We start from the raw sequence: 14,812 nt of genomic DNA, 5'->3' as shown, positions 1-14,812 counted from the left end.
TGTAATGTACTAACAAAACATATAAATTGTTCTATAAATGCAAGGAATTAAAAATACAAAAAACACTGCATTTTTTATTGTAATGTACTAACAAATCATATAAATTTATTCAAATTTTATTCGAATATTACAGAATGTTCAGGAAAATAAAAACAATATTTTTTTTCAAATTATTCAAATAAACTAAAATTTCATAAATTATTCAAATGTATATTTAAATTACAAATTTACATAACTATTTAAATTAAACATTTAAATAAAATAATACAAAAAAAAAAAAAAAAAGTTCCCAAAAAATATTTATCATAACGATATTACAATGTATTTATAATAAATAAATCAGTTTTGAACAGGTTTTTTAATTTTGATTTTCAAATAAATTCGGAAGAAAATAAAAACTGATGGGAGCTTAAATCAAGTATACATGCAACTTTAACATCAAAACAAGTAAATACACCAACAAAATTCCTCTATAATAACATACATATATCAAATGTAGTTCTTTGCTTGATACAACAAGTTCGCTGTTTCGAGTTCAAAACATCGGATAATCCATAAACCATGACTCGAAGAAAATCACCCTATTATTTTCGCTAATTGCTCTGCTCCAGTATATATATCAAGCACTAAACCTAAGGTCAATAGGCCGAAATGAAAAGTTTCTATATAAAAGTCGCATTTGTGAAAACAAGATACTGCAGCACCAGAAAATCTAGAATATCATGTACCCCAAAAAAAAAAAAAAAAAAAAACCTGTCTTATTAACGAAAATGTGGTTCTGATAATAACGTTATATATATACGGGGACTAGTAACCGCAGCTTTCGAGCCGATGATTTTATCTAAGTACCTTCGTTTGAGTTATGAGAATCCCTAACAGCCTCCGCAATCAATAGAGCACCAGCAGCTTTTTGGGAGAAATAATCGGCCTTTTTGGAGAGTTGATAAGCCCTCTCCTTCTTGAGCTTCGCCCTCTTCTTCGCACGAGCTGCCGCAGCTAATGTTTCTCGCACTTGAAACTCGTGAAGAGTTGGACCATCCATCGGCCCGGTTTGTGCCTGCTGCGTGTGGGCCCCACCAAGATTCTCCGGGCGAACTCCGTTTTGTGTGCTCTGGTTGTTGAAAGAGGGAGACGATGAAGCGATGGTCTTTCGTTTGTTCTTGTACGCCTTTGAGCTGCGAGTGTTGGAAGAGACGCGCGCATCTCGCACGGTGTTTGCATCGTCGCCAAAAGTATGACGACTTGATCTTCTCCCTGAAAAAAACAAATATACATATATGTATGTATGTATTTATGAAAATATTTATGACAGACAACGAAGACGAAATGTAATGAGAGAAGAATTTCGAGACGAGACGAACCGATAAGAGTGTTGTGATCCCTGGATGTGGAGTGGAGGTGTGCAGAAATGGAGAATTTCTTGTGAGATCTATGTTTGAAGAACTTGTTACGAATCTCCAAGCCGCGCGGCTTTAGGCAGAAAGCAAACATGGCTGGTTTTTCTGGTGCAGCTGGTGCCTTCTTCTGAACACCAATGGAAAGGGTCGGATTGCTCCGATTAACATCGTGCTCCCACTCCTTAAGCTGCTGTTGGTACCTTTCCCAAAGAGGAGGCTGAATAGAAAATAGAGATACAAATCGCAATTAAACACAAGATTGAATAAATAATTTGCGTGTTGAAGCTTTCTATGGTCGGAGATTCATATCTACTCATGCAATCAGGAGAAAAGAAATACAATTGACGAAAAAGATAGAAAATACTATTCAGGAGCCATATACAAACTCGACCATAAGCCAAAGAGTACACAGTAAAGAAACTATGACTTGGATCTGTTGTCTGGTTCATTTCCAACAGGGGGTCATATAAATATGCATAATCAGTCAGATTAAATAATGTTTCGCAAAAATAAATACACGGAAACACAAATCAAAGAAGACAAGCTATTCATACCTGCAAATGTCTGATTAATGGCATGCCCTTTCTCCCCCTCTTCTCTCGCCAATGTTCATATATAACTTTAGCAGCTTCCACTGACCCCATTCCAGTCACAAGCTCTTGGACTTCATCATCTGTAAAGTTATCACGGTGCTGAACAAACGAAAATTTTTCGAACATGTCCATCGTCTTCTCAAAAAAGTCCTCTATTGTCCTTCTCTTGTCAATAATTTTTTTCCTAAACTTTTTTTTGTTCGCAGTCAACCATTGCTCGTCGTCACTATCGATGTCATATAAAATATGAGAGGGATCCATAGCCATTTCAACATCCGTTTGATCCTGTCGATAATACTTCATAGGATTTCGAATAAAAGGGGCCTTAATTTTATAGTAATCGTCACATTCCTCAATCCTCCAAACTCCAGGAATAGGGATGCTCTTAACAGAAGCAGCACGAATATTACGGTTGTAACATTCCTCATGCATCTCCTTGAAAAGATTCCATTGGCTCCTATCGGGAAACTCCAGCACCCAATCCTTTCCACCTTTCCACAGCATAGCATGCGAGTATCGGTTAGTTGACCCGGGCTGCAAAATATTTTTGACTTTGTACGAATATTTTGTCACGCCAGAGAGTTTGATAGCAAGCCTCCATTCGTTATGATCAGCAACTTCTAGGATAATAACTGCCCCACATTCTCTCCATCCTTTGTCCTCGTGTGTGACCAAAACATTCGCACCGCAAGATAGCAACTCGAAGTTTTTCTCGTTGCTTCTAGAAGAACCATCAGATATCCTCTTCAGGCTAGCTCTCCTGATTCGTTTACATGGTGGATCTCTCTGGCTATGCCTTTTTTGTTTTGTATTGAAATCTGCAAAAGGCAATGTGTATTGGACCTGAGTGCGTGGCCTTTTCGGGCCATTACTGAAACCACGATTGGAACTTTCCACGCCCTTGAAAGCAGGAACTTGTATCTCCTTTGTTCGAATTCTACGTTTACTGATGGAAACCAAGCTGGTCTCAGATTGAGTGCATTCTGCATCAGAACTTTCATGTGAGCTCACCGTACCACGATGATTAAGGTTGCCCATTTCAGAGCTACTTCCTATGAGTAAATGCAGATGCCGAATAAGAAAGAAAGTTGGTGCATCGGAAGAGGAAAGAGCAAATTTATGAAATTTTCCAGGCTTTCCAGCAAAGCTAGCAGACTGGCTGATCCTTGTATTACAAGCTTCTTCGGAAACACCCGTCGGCAAGATGTGCGGCACGAATTTATTATTAAAACCCTGATCATGATGCAGATAGAGACTAACGACATTAAAAACAGAACTATGTTATAGAATTGCCAAATTACACCCGCGGCAGTACTAGTCTAGCACAAAATTATGGAAAGAAAATGAGGAAAGAGAATTATGGATTATCTGTAAGGATTCAAGTTTTCCCAACCTTTTAGAGAATGCCCAAAAAAATACACCTCCCACACAAGGATCGTGTTTGAATTGGCACGCTCTTTTTGACATAAGTTGATAAAAGAGGATTTTTCACATTTTTACACTCAAACCACATGTTGCAACTTGAGGTAGAGGGAGCCACATCATTAACCAAGAAAAAGCATGTGAAATAAAACTTTTAGGAAACAAAATATTTTTACGGACATCCCGAAGAGGAGAGAAGCAGTAATTGTAAACAAGGGAATACTAGCGAAACAAGAAGAAACGGTTTATGTAAAAAAGGAATATTAGAATCAGAATAGCAAGAAGGGCACATGCAGCAAATAGTTTTCAACACATTAACTAAGAAAAGGAATACCATATACGACGGGAGCTCTAAATCGACATGAGGTTTGCGTTGCTTTAAACTCCCATATTCAAGCTCTTTAATGTTATCGTAAGTGCATTCTGAGATCTGTAACTGTTTAACGAGAGCACAACGTCGCAGAAGTTCAAAGTCCAGCCTGGCCCACTTCGAACTCTGCAATCTGGCGAAGCTATGAAGTCCAACGATGCGATGCTTTCTTGCATCATGAACGCTCGAAAGTCTGAGCCTTACTGATGTCACAGGTGATTGTGTCTCACTAGCCACATGTTCATCGGATTGACTGAACATAGTCATAACGAGGACAAGATAGGCCAAAGCTTGCTCCATGTATCCTTCGAACAAGAGAAATTTCAATCCAAGATAACTATCAATGAAAAGCATCTCCATGATAACAGCAGGTGAGGTAACTGACATCACCCCATGTTCAGGCATCAACATATTACGAAACAACCCACAATCCCCATTTCCATGTGCAAACCCACTGACACGTAATACAGGTAGGCAGATCCGGAATCTGAATTCTTTAGACTCCACCAAGATGACATTTAATCTCAACAGCCCCTTACGGTCAGTTGACCATAATTGCTTGTCATAATCCACAAATCCACCAAAGTAACGCTCTTTTATAGTTGGCAAGATAAAAGTCACCTCGCCTTTCTTAGAGTTTTTCTTCCTGGCATAAACTGCAGTACTGCCAATAGTACTTCCGAGCAGAGACTTTTCATTCATCGCATGAAGAGCTAAATCATCAGGCGATATAGGTTCACGAAGTGGGTTAAGTTTAGTTCTTCTCGAGTACGCGACGTTGCTATTTAGATCATCATTTTTCTCAGATGGTAATGCAGACACAGTGGGGCTCTCAATATGCAAAGCCCTCTGTGGTTTCGAAGATTTTGGCAAAGATTTGCCATGTTGAGATGAACGAGCCAGCCATAATGCAATAGGCTCTGAGTCGAGATCGCTCTCTCTACGGCTGGCATCATCTTCTGACGGTACTGTTTGTCCTTTACGTACATCATTGACCTTGGGTGAAACCTTTTTAGATTTCACTTTGCCAGGCGCCTCAGTGGGGAGAAGTAAGAGTTTGAATTTCTCTTGTTTAAGATCAATCCATTCCTCATCTCGGTCATCATACTTTATATGGTGCTTCTTATCATCTGGGTTATAATCATCCACAAGGCCATAATACCAACACTCATCCAATGGCCAAAAGACTTTAATCCTCCGATTGAAGAACCAGTGTGGGTCCAAATCTCCCGTAAGAACATCATAAAAGTGGCGCCGTTTTCTTGGTGTGCCCTTGCCTTTATCTTCTTTTCTTGCACTGGATGAGTTGGCCTGCTTGCTAAGCAAGTCCCGGTTAGATGAAACTGGGAAGGAGAACCCATTGACCGTTTGAGATGCAGGAGGTTTTCTCTTTGACGAGAAACCCGTACAGCTTGGATCAAATCGAGAAGACAGCATCCTTGCTGCATTCTGCTCAAGGTTTTCCTCATCATCGTCATCTTCATCAAAATCAATAAAGATACTATTTGAGACTGTACTGCCCGCTAAAGGTTCCGGCTTCTTCTTCGAGGTTTCGCCTCCATCTTCACCAATTACCAAGTCCTTCCTACTTTTGATCCGCCGCTTCTTACAAGATGTTTGTCCACTATCTACATTTTCTTTAACTTCATCAGCCCCTGCCTTCCGCTTTCGTTTTCCATTTCCGCTACTGGATTTACTGGTGGATTTTGGATCTACATTCGGTTTCACTTTTGAACTTGAACAACCGACTTTCTCCAGAGACTTTGAAATTGAAGCACCAGCTAACTTTACCAATTGGTCACTGGTATCAGCCTTGTCCTTCGGTTTGATAAATTCGGAATTAGGAAGTCCCAAAGCGTCAGAAATACGATCAGAACCTATCTTCTGCTTTCCTTTTGAACTGGAACCACCTTTGGGTTTTGCATCTGTCTTTTGGTTCACTTTCGACTTTAAACCACCATTTTTTCCTGCGGATTTTGAATTAGGAGCATCACCATCACCCGCAGAAGCTGTAACCAAATTAACTGGTTGGTCCATGGTACCAGCCTCTTCCTTAGGTTTAATAAATTTGCCATTAGATGCTCCTGCCCGGTCAACAGATTTAAGATGTTCCAACGCCTCAGAAATCGGATCAGAACCACTGGTTAATTTCGGTTCCGCCTTCACCTTCCTTTTGGAATTTGAACCACCCTTCGGTTTTGAATGTGCCTTCTGCTTCACTTTCAACTTCGAACCATCAACTTTTTCCATGGATTGTGAATTAGGAGCATCACCATTACCCTCGGGAATGGTAACCATATTAGCTGATTGGTCCCTCGTACCAGCCTTGTCCTTTGATTTAATAACTTCTCCATTAGGATGCTGTACCGCCTCAGAAATTCGATCAGAACCACTCGTGGATTTTGGTTCCTTTTGCTTTCTTTTCGAATTCGAACCTCCCTTGGGTTTTGGATCCGCCTTCTGGTTCACTTTTGAATTCGAACCAGAAACTTTTCCAGCTAATTTTGGATTAGGTGCATCATCATTACCCGCTGAAATGGTACCGGCCTCCTCCTTAGGTTTAATAACTTCTCCATTAGGATGTACCAACGCCGCAGAAATCCGATCAGAACCACTGGTGGATTTTGGTTCCTTCTGCTTTCTTTTCGAATTTGAACCTCCATTGGGTTTTAGATCTTCCTTCTGGTTCACTTTTGAATTTGAACCAGAAACATTTTTTCCCGCGAATTTTGGATTAGACGCGCCATCATTACCCGTCGAAGCGGTAATTAACTTAACCGAATGGTCACTGGTGCCAGCCTTGCCCTTTGATTTTATAACTTTGCTAATAAATGCTCCAGCACGATCAACAGTGCTAGGATGTGCCAAAGAAGACATCCTATCAGAAACACGAGCTAAATGAAGGTCCGCCTTTTGCTTTCCTATTGAAGATGAATTACCATTATTACCCTCGGAAATGGCAACTACCTTATCCAATTGGTCATTGATACCAGCATTGTCCTTAGGTTTATTAAGCCCGCCATTAAATGCTCCCGCTCGATTGACAGATTTCACAAGTCCCAACGACTTAGAAGCCTGATCAGAAAAACCGGTACGTTTTATTTCCGATTTTTGCTTTGATGTTGAATGCAAAACACCCTTAGATTTTTGCTCCACTTTCTCATTTACTTTTGAATTTGAACCACCAATTTTTCCCGCGTAATTCGACTTTGAAGCCCCATCATTACCGGACGTAGGGGTAACTGACTTAACTAATTTGCCACGTGCAGATTTATTAAATCTTTCATTAAACAATATCGCGGCACGATCAATGGAGCTTAGATGAGCAAACGGCTTCGAAACGTGATCAGCTACCAACTTTTTTCGACCAATCAAATCACGAGGGCGCTTTGGGAAATTAAATGCACTTCCACTTTCGCCCAGAGGAACCGACGTTCCATGCAACCCTTTACTCCCACCACTCGCTTTTTCGCTAAAACCTTGCTCGGACTTCACATCACCTACATCCTCCTTCTTCATTTTCTTAGCATCAGGCTCGAAACCACTCGACGAAACGTCCTTTGTAGTCCTCCTCCTCTTTTTCTTAACATTTTCCTGATCTTTTTCCTCGGAAACTTTCTTCTTATCCTCTCCCACCCCGGAAACCCTAGATTTGTATATGCTGTTAAGATCCAAAGATCGATTCCTCTTCGGAATTTCAATGCCACTCGACTTCTTAGTGCTGTTATCCATCAGCAATTCCTCAACCCAATCACCCCTACACAATCACCTTTATTTTTCATGTTCCATTTAGATCTGCAAAAACAAATGCACACCAACCAAACAAAAAAAAATTAAAAAATTAATCATCTGCCGCATCAAATTCACAGCAACGAAAAACCACAAAACAACGCACATTTCTCAAAAAACAAGGACGATCACATAACAAAAAATCAACAAAGAACACACAGAAAATTTTAAAAAATCACGCATACACACACAAACTGCACGTGCATGTCTATGTAGACTGATTATATGTGCTTCAAACAAAATTTTACCTGCAACTGAAATGACGGTGGCAACGCCATTGTAGCAGTGGAGACCGAGTGAGAAGAATTCTGATTTGGAGAGAGAATTGGTGGCACAAACAAGGAGAGAGGATTTTCAATTTTTCTGAGTGAAGCCCTAATTTGATTTTTTTTTTCTACTGATTTTCTGATTTGGAGAGAGAATTGGTGGCAGAAACAGGGAAAGGGGATTTTTCAATTTTTCTGAGTTAAGCCCTAATTTGATTTTTTTTTTTGTACTGTTTTTTTTTTTCTTTTTCTCTTTGTTTATTTATGAAAATGTTTTTCTTTTTTCCATTTTATAGAGATATAAAGAAAAAAAAACTAGGGTTTGAATATCTAGGGCAAAGGCGAGAAGGGTTTTATTATTACTCGCCGAATTTGGTGAATTTATAATCCTTGTATCCTATGATTGACACGTGGAGGGTTAGATTTGACGATTTCTTTTTAAATTGTATTGAGTCGATAATCCAAGTAATTGGATTAACTTTGCGAAAAAGGTAATAAAATTGCAAGGATTTCAAATTAATGACGTGCCAAATATGATATATATAACCAAACAGGATATATATAACATATTTGGCGAGTCATTATATATATGACCATGTGCACAAGTTACGATATTCAGTTGTGCTCGTTCTTGAGCTTTGCCATAATAAGAATTGATTTTTTACCTCACGCCCGACAACAAAGACAAGAAGTGTTTTATTATAATTACTGGGCGAATTTGGTAAATTTATCACAAATGATATTTGTCGCCAGTCATTGGATAATCACATAAACGATGAAGATGGTGTGGTGTCAATTTAAAGCCTCTACTAAAAAAATTAAAGACTTGAGAGTTTGTCTTCGTCTCACGGCGTGTGTTTTACAATTGACATGAGGAGTGTTAGATTGAGAGCATTTTTTATTGTCTGAATTCTATAATCTAGGTGATGTTAGAGTTAATTTGGCAAAAAAAGTTCATACATTGGCGAGGATTTGAAATTAACGACGAGACAAATAGGATACGTATGACTAGATGCAACATGTTACGATATTTAGTTGTACTCGCTCATAAGTTTTACCATAATAAATCGATGCTTTTATTTGTCATTCGACAACAATGACAAGAAGGGTTTTATTATTACAGTTACATGGCGGATTTGGTAGTTTATAACAAATGATGCTTGCCAATAGAAAAACTACAAGTCTTTGGAATGGTGAGGTATCAATTTATAGCTCAACGGAAAGAACTAAGAATCGAACAGTTTTTCTTCAGCTCACAGTGTGTGTTATACAGATTAACACGTGGAGGGTTATATTTGAGGTTTTTTAAAATATAAAAAAAAACTGTGTAAATTCTATAAATTTAGGTAATATGGAGTTAATTTTACGAAAAAAGTAATAAACTTGTGGAGATTTGAAAATTATGACGTGCTAAATAAGATATACATGATCAGACGCACATGGCACGAAATTGAACTTGCTCTTAAGCTTTGCCACAATAAGAATTGATGCTTTTATCTTACTATCGACGGCAAATGCAAGAAGGGTTTTATTACAATTACAAAGGGAATTTGGTGAATTTATAACAAATGATGGTTGTCGCATGGAGAAATACCAGTCGTTGTTGGATAGTCACACGTACAATCAAGATATCGGAGTATCGATTTAGTTGCATAATCACACGGTGAAGATGGTGGTGGGGTATCAATTTCGAGCCTCAACGGAAAGAACTAAAGATCGAACAGTTTTTATTCACCTCATGGTGTGTGTTTTCTTCATTTCACGATGTAATGCTCTTAAGCTTTGCCTAATAAAAATTGATGTCTTTCTGACGTCCGACGGTAAAGGCAAGAAGGGTTTTATTACCATTACACGATGAGTTCAGTAAATTTATAACAAATTATGGTTGTCGCGTGGAAAATTACAAGTCGTTCATTGATCACATGTACGATGAAGATGGTGGTGTATCGATTTAGAGCCTCAACGGAAAGTACTAAAGGCCGAACAAATTTTATAGATAATAGACACATAGATAATAGACACGTGGACGGTTATATTTGAGGTTTTTTTTTTTTGAAATGTCCGAATTCTATAATCATTGTAATGCTGATTTAATTTTTGCGACCAGATTTTGAATCAATCTCCATAATAAAAAAACATAAATAGAAACTGCAATATTTAGAATTTATTTTGAAATTTTAAGTGATTAAATAACAATAAAATTTGTTCTTCTATGAACCGGAACCATTAATTTACAAATTTGCCATTCATAATGCAATCTGAAATTTTTCAATGGATGGTTTATTATTTAGACTTGAAGCTTTAATTTAGTTTATATGACAAAATCAATGTTGAAAAAAATTTCATTAAAATGCACACTATTGAACTTCCACGAATAAGTATAAACGTTCGACTGATAAAATCAATCACAAACCATTATCATGACGAACACCATAGTAAAATTCATTAGCTACTTTAATCGAATAAAAAGAACAACAAAATATTAGTCCTGCCAAAATTTAAGAGATAGTCACAGCACGCAAAATAAAATTGTCGCTCAAGAACAACCAATAAAATTCTACAAAACTTCGAGCGGAAAAATTCTGACCGTTGGAAAAAATATATAAATAATAAGGAAATTAAGTTCCGATGTTGGTTGCCTTGTTGAGAATAACACCTTCGTATTTCACCTGAAACCACTTCATCGAGTCTTCCTTAGTGACGCGGTGTTGGATTCCAACTCTAGACTTGCACCTACGGCGTCGGCCCACGCGATAACCGGGTCGCTCCAAGACAACATAGAAATCCATACCATAGATACCCGTAGAAGGGTCGTACCTGAAATTATAAACGAAAATAAATCCATTTGAGAACCAATCATATGTGCGTGTGTTCTTGAATAAAACGAAATAAAATATTGATTCTAGACCTACTACAAAATTGCGTAAATTCAAGAATGTTAAAAGATCAAAGTGCAGTCGAACTATAGTATCTAACTCATGTAGAACTAATTGACCAAATGAAATATCAAGAGGTTAATTATTTGGCCCTATAATTGAAAAGTGATCGATAGTGTGCGCATCATCAAATTATATAATAAATCGATAAAAAGGCTAGCAATAAAATTTGCTTACTTGATTCCGAGATCAATATGCTCCTGAATACCGAAACCAAAGCATCCGGTATCACTGAAATTGCGCCTCAGCAACTCGTATTCCTTCACCTTCAAGCCACTTTCGAGAAGCTGCATTGCCTTGTCACCTCTGACTGTGACGTAGCATGCAATCTTTTCGTTACGCCTGATACCGAATGATCGAACAGTGTATCGTGCTGTAAACCATAAGTAAGAGGACAAATAAGTACTTGATATAGATTCAATTTAATATAATATACTTCCAACTATTTATTATTCGTATAAATATGACAGCAAGGTTCAAGCAGTGTTCAAAACATTACACTCGGCTATCTCTCCTTCAAAAAAGAACTTGCTGTATGTAAAGCTAGGTTACGGAAATTTCAAAATAAAGCAAACTTAAGGTACATATATAAACGCAAACATTAAACCTATGAAATATTTTTTTCGAAAAGTCGAGTCTGATTTCAAATATGTATAATTGTATCTTTCTATATACACATTCTTTCTCCTTCAACTTCAAATAATTATCCGTCATTATACGGGCCATATTTGTGAGAGAATCAATAATTAATTGCAGCATTTGCAGTTCAAATTCATAAAATCAAGTTTAATAGTAAACACATCCTTAAACTGAAAAAACCAAATGTTTACGACAACATGCAGAAAACAATAAATTAATCCATAGTCAACATTGAAAGTAATTCTACAGGCCAAAATTCATTATTCCACCCAAAAAATACAATATTAATAATAATTACAAAAATAGTTCGGAAAACGTCAGAAATAAGAAGGAATTTACCCTTGGAGAAAACAGGGGTTTGCCCACTCAGTTGCTCCAACACCTGGAAAAAATCGTAACAATTTTAAGACGAAAATTAAATTAAATTAAAAAAAAAATTATGAAAAAATTATGACAAAATGTTTTAAAATAATTTACCTTAGCAGCTCTGGTGAGACGATCGCCGCTTTCACCGACGGAGATGTTGAGAACCAGCTTCTGAACCTTGATCTCCCTCATCGGGTTCGACAATTTCTTCTCTGACGCCTAATTTACAATTATATTGAGTGAATATACATATATATATATATATATATATATATATAAATGCATAAGTTTTGAGTCGAAGAGAAGAGAGACGAACCATGGCGGAGCGGTAGTTGGCGGTGGTTGACGGCGGAGACGCAGCGGCGGGGGGTCTTGGGGAAATGAGATGCCAACCCTATATGAAGTGATGAAGAAGTGTGAGGGGTGCTAGGGTTTTGTTTTCGGCTTTGGGTACTGCGGATTGTATAATGTCTATTATACCCCTGTAGTTTTTTTATGGATGGATATATAAATTATTCGTACTAAAAGAAAAAGAAAAAAAACAAATCATATTGGAATTTTTTTTTTTTATTTAGTCTAAACAATTATAATATGTTTATGATCTGAATACATTTTTTATTGATAAAAATTACGTCGATAATATTGATATACTGATGAAAAAAAATATCGTAGTATTATTTTTTTGAGTTAATAATATCTTTTTTTCATTATTGCATTATAATAACAATATTATAATTGGTTTTTGATATTTTTAGTACTTAAAGTCTAAAATATTTGTTCCTTGTTGAGTTATTAAAAAAAAAAAGCCGAAAGCATACCTACCACCTATAAATATGAAAAATCTTTTAGAAATTGTAGGGAGTTGTTACCAAGTTCAGAGATTTACAAAAATTCTTTAGAACGTTTCGTTTAGTTAATTAAAATTTAGAATGTAACTACGACTTTTATGGAATGGTCTATAGAGTTGCGAACAACTATATGATTAAATCAATCACTATTATCTATTAAAGTTGGAGTAGAGTGAGATTTGAGGAGAGTTTTTATATAAATAACTATATGATTAAATCAATCACTATTATCTATTAAAGTTGGAGTAGAGTGAGATTTGAGGAGAGTGTTTATATAAGCTCGCTACACGGGAGGAGACAAATTCATATGTTGTGTATTTGATTACTTTTATAGTTATTTTGTTCTTATCTGTTCATGTAGTTCTTTTAAAATTTATTGAAAACGTTTATTTAGATGAAGCATATGATATACATTCAAGCACTAGATGTTTTAGGGTGGTTGTGTTGTTTGTTTCTTGGTATATATTGAATGATTATATATATATATATATATATATATATATATATATATATATATATATATATATATATATATATATATATATATATATATATATAAAGACATATTTGTGAGTTTTGAATAAAAGAGAGGGACGAACCATGACTGAGTTTTGTTCTTATCTGTTCATGTTTTTTTTTATGAATATGAAGATTCTGAATCGGCGTGGGCAGCTTTAACGGATCGCACTTACGCAACTGTTGATCACTCACTTTTGTAGTTGAGTTTGTCTGATTTAGCTTTTATTTTTTTATGCAGTGAAATAAGTGATTTTGAACTGCTTGTTTAACTGTAACTTCTCTGTTCCTCCATAACTATGAGTAAAAGTTTTATTGTGGGGATCAATTCACACTGTCAAATATCATTAGTTTAGAAATGTGGGCGCGTTCAGTTTAACGTCATCAGAGTTTTAATCTGTAAAGTTGGTTATGTCCTTGTTGGGTGTATGAATATGTAGTAGAACTATACTAAGGTATTTGTGAGGCGAATTCTGCTATATCATGAGGGATTCGATATTGATGATGAAATTTAATATGATTCTCAAAGTATTTTTGTTGTAATAGCTGCGTATTTCCCAACTCATTTTGGAGAATTGATCCATTTAGGGACTGAAACTAAGGTTTTGCAGAGGAATAAAAAAGTGAAGTTGTTATGTTTATCGACTTGATTTTCTATATCTAAACTCTCGAGTCCGGAATCATGTGTACACGAACAAGTGGAATCAAAGAATGTTTTTTTTAATATGATTAGTTTGGTGAATAAAACAGTGGATGTTTATTAACACTCGTTTATAATTTGCGGAATACCTTAATCACAGAATTTTGAAATCAAATTCATCTTAAGAACATAAGCACATAATAGAGATTATTGACATACCGTTCGCCATAGATTTCGATAGAGACGATGAACGATAGCAATCTACAAGCCGAGCCTAGCCAGGCCTCCTTCGAATCTTCTTGAGAACTTTATTCGTAGACACACCTTCTTCTCTCTATCTCTCTAATATCACAACTCGTAAGTATTCTGTAACTGATGGAATTCTCAATTGCGTCTGATGGTTGAGGAGAAGAGTTGTGGATGCTTTTATAGACGAGAGAAGAGGGCCACGATTCTTTGTAACGGCAGAAGACAAATTCCACCCATCATGGTCTTTTATTGTCTTATTACGTTACAAAGTAAATACCATAAATCACCTTAATACCATAATTTGAATTACCCATAATTTAATTAATTAAAATAAAGATTAGTGGACCACAGAATAAAACGTTAAAAAACGTAAAATTAACATTCTTCCACTTGGTCCACTGAATCGATTAAGAAAAATAAGTTTAAAAAATATTTGACTCGGTGAGTTTTTCATACAAAACATTTGACACGTGATCACGATTTTAAAAGAAAATTAAGGTGATTACCATAATAGGTAAATATAGTACTTTAATACTAGAACTAGTTTGAGTTATTAATGTGAATCATAGCGGTTATATGATTCATTCATCATATTCCCTTCTACGTATCACGCCACTAATAACCCTTACTATTCTAATCCATAATAGCCCCTTTAATTTTGTCTTGTTAGGACAAATCCTGTTAAATCCAAATATAATATGTGCACACATAATAAGAAACATGAAAAACAGAAACATTTGATTAAATAAATTAAGTGTCAATTACATAATCATAACTCATC

General features: G+C 36.2%; 2 protein-coding genes across 2 annotated transcripts; both read right to left on the bottom strand.

Annotated features, from left to right (window-relative positions):
* Positions 1-452: 452 nt before the first annotated feature.
* Positions 453-8,253, bottom strand: LOC105967134 (uncharacterized). Its single transcript, XM_012991711.2, has 5 exons — positions 7,820-8,253; positions 3,747-7,577; positions 1,952-3,223; positions 1,362-1,614; positions 453-1,254 (listed from the first exon to the last, which is right to left on the bottom strand). Exons 2-5 carry the CDS (start codon positions 7,512-7,514, stop codon positions 842-844), a joined length of 5,706 nt encoding a protein of 1,901 aa, XP_012847165.2. The 5' UTR covers positions 7,515-7,577; positions 7,820-8,253; the 3' UTR covers positions 453-841.
* A 2,023-nt stretch (positions 8,254-10,276) lies between these two features.
* On the bottom strand, positions 10,277-12,229 carry LOC105967200 (large ribosomal subunit protein uL5). The gene is made up of 5 exons (XM_012991794.2): positions 12,095-12,229; positions 11,890-11,997; positions 11,752-11,794; positions 10,951-11,146; positions 10,277-10,654 (listed from the first exon to the last, which is right to left on the bottom strand). Exons 1-5 carry the CDS (start codon positions 12,095-12,097, stop codon positions 10,456-10,458), a joined length of 549 nt encoding a protein of 182 aa, XP_012847248.1. The 5' UTR covers positions 12,098-12,229; the 3' UTR covers positions 10,277-10,455.
* Between the last annotated feature and the right edge of the window lie 2,583 nt (positions 12,230-14,812).

This window comes from Erythranthe guttata, chromosome 5 (assembly GCF_056151865.1).
Source record: "Erythranthe guttata isolate IM_541 chromosome 5, IM_541, whole genome shotgun sequence".
NCBI classification, from domain to species: domain Eukaryota; kingdom Viridiplantae; phylum Streptophyta; class Magnoliopsida; order Lamiales; family Phrymaceae; genus Erythranthe; species Erythranthe guttata.
The sequence above is the reverse complement of the archived record's forward strand: the minus strand, read 5'-3'. Positions and strand labels throughout refer to the sequence as shown.

Bases quoted from the DNA above. Each gene is read 5' to 3' on its own strand.
- LOC105967200 (XM_012991794.2), bottom strand. The intron at 11,795-11,889 runs GTAAATTATTTT...GATTTTTTCCAG, and splicing joins GTCTCACCAGAGCTGCTAAG to GTGTTGGAGCAACTGAGTGG. The intron at 11,147-11,751 runs GTAAATTCCTTC...TATGGTTTACAG, and splicing joins AACCCCTGTTTTCTCCAAGG to CACGATACACTGTTCGATCA.
- LOC105967134 (XM_012991711.2), bottom strand. From the start codon at position 7,514: ATGGATAACAGCACTAAGAAGTCGAGTGGCATTGAAATTCCGAAGAGG. The intron at 1,615-1,951 runs GTATGAATAGCT...TTTTCTATTCAG, and splicing joins CATTAATCAGACATTTGCAG to CCTCCTCTTTGGGAAAGGTA. The intron at 1,255-1,361 runs GTTCGTCTCGTC...TGTTTTTTTCAG, and splicing joins GGATCACAACACTCTTATCG to GGAGAAGATCAAGTCGTCAT.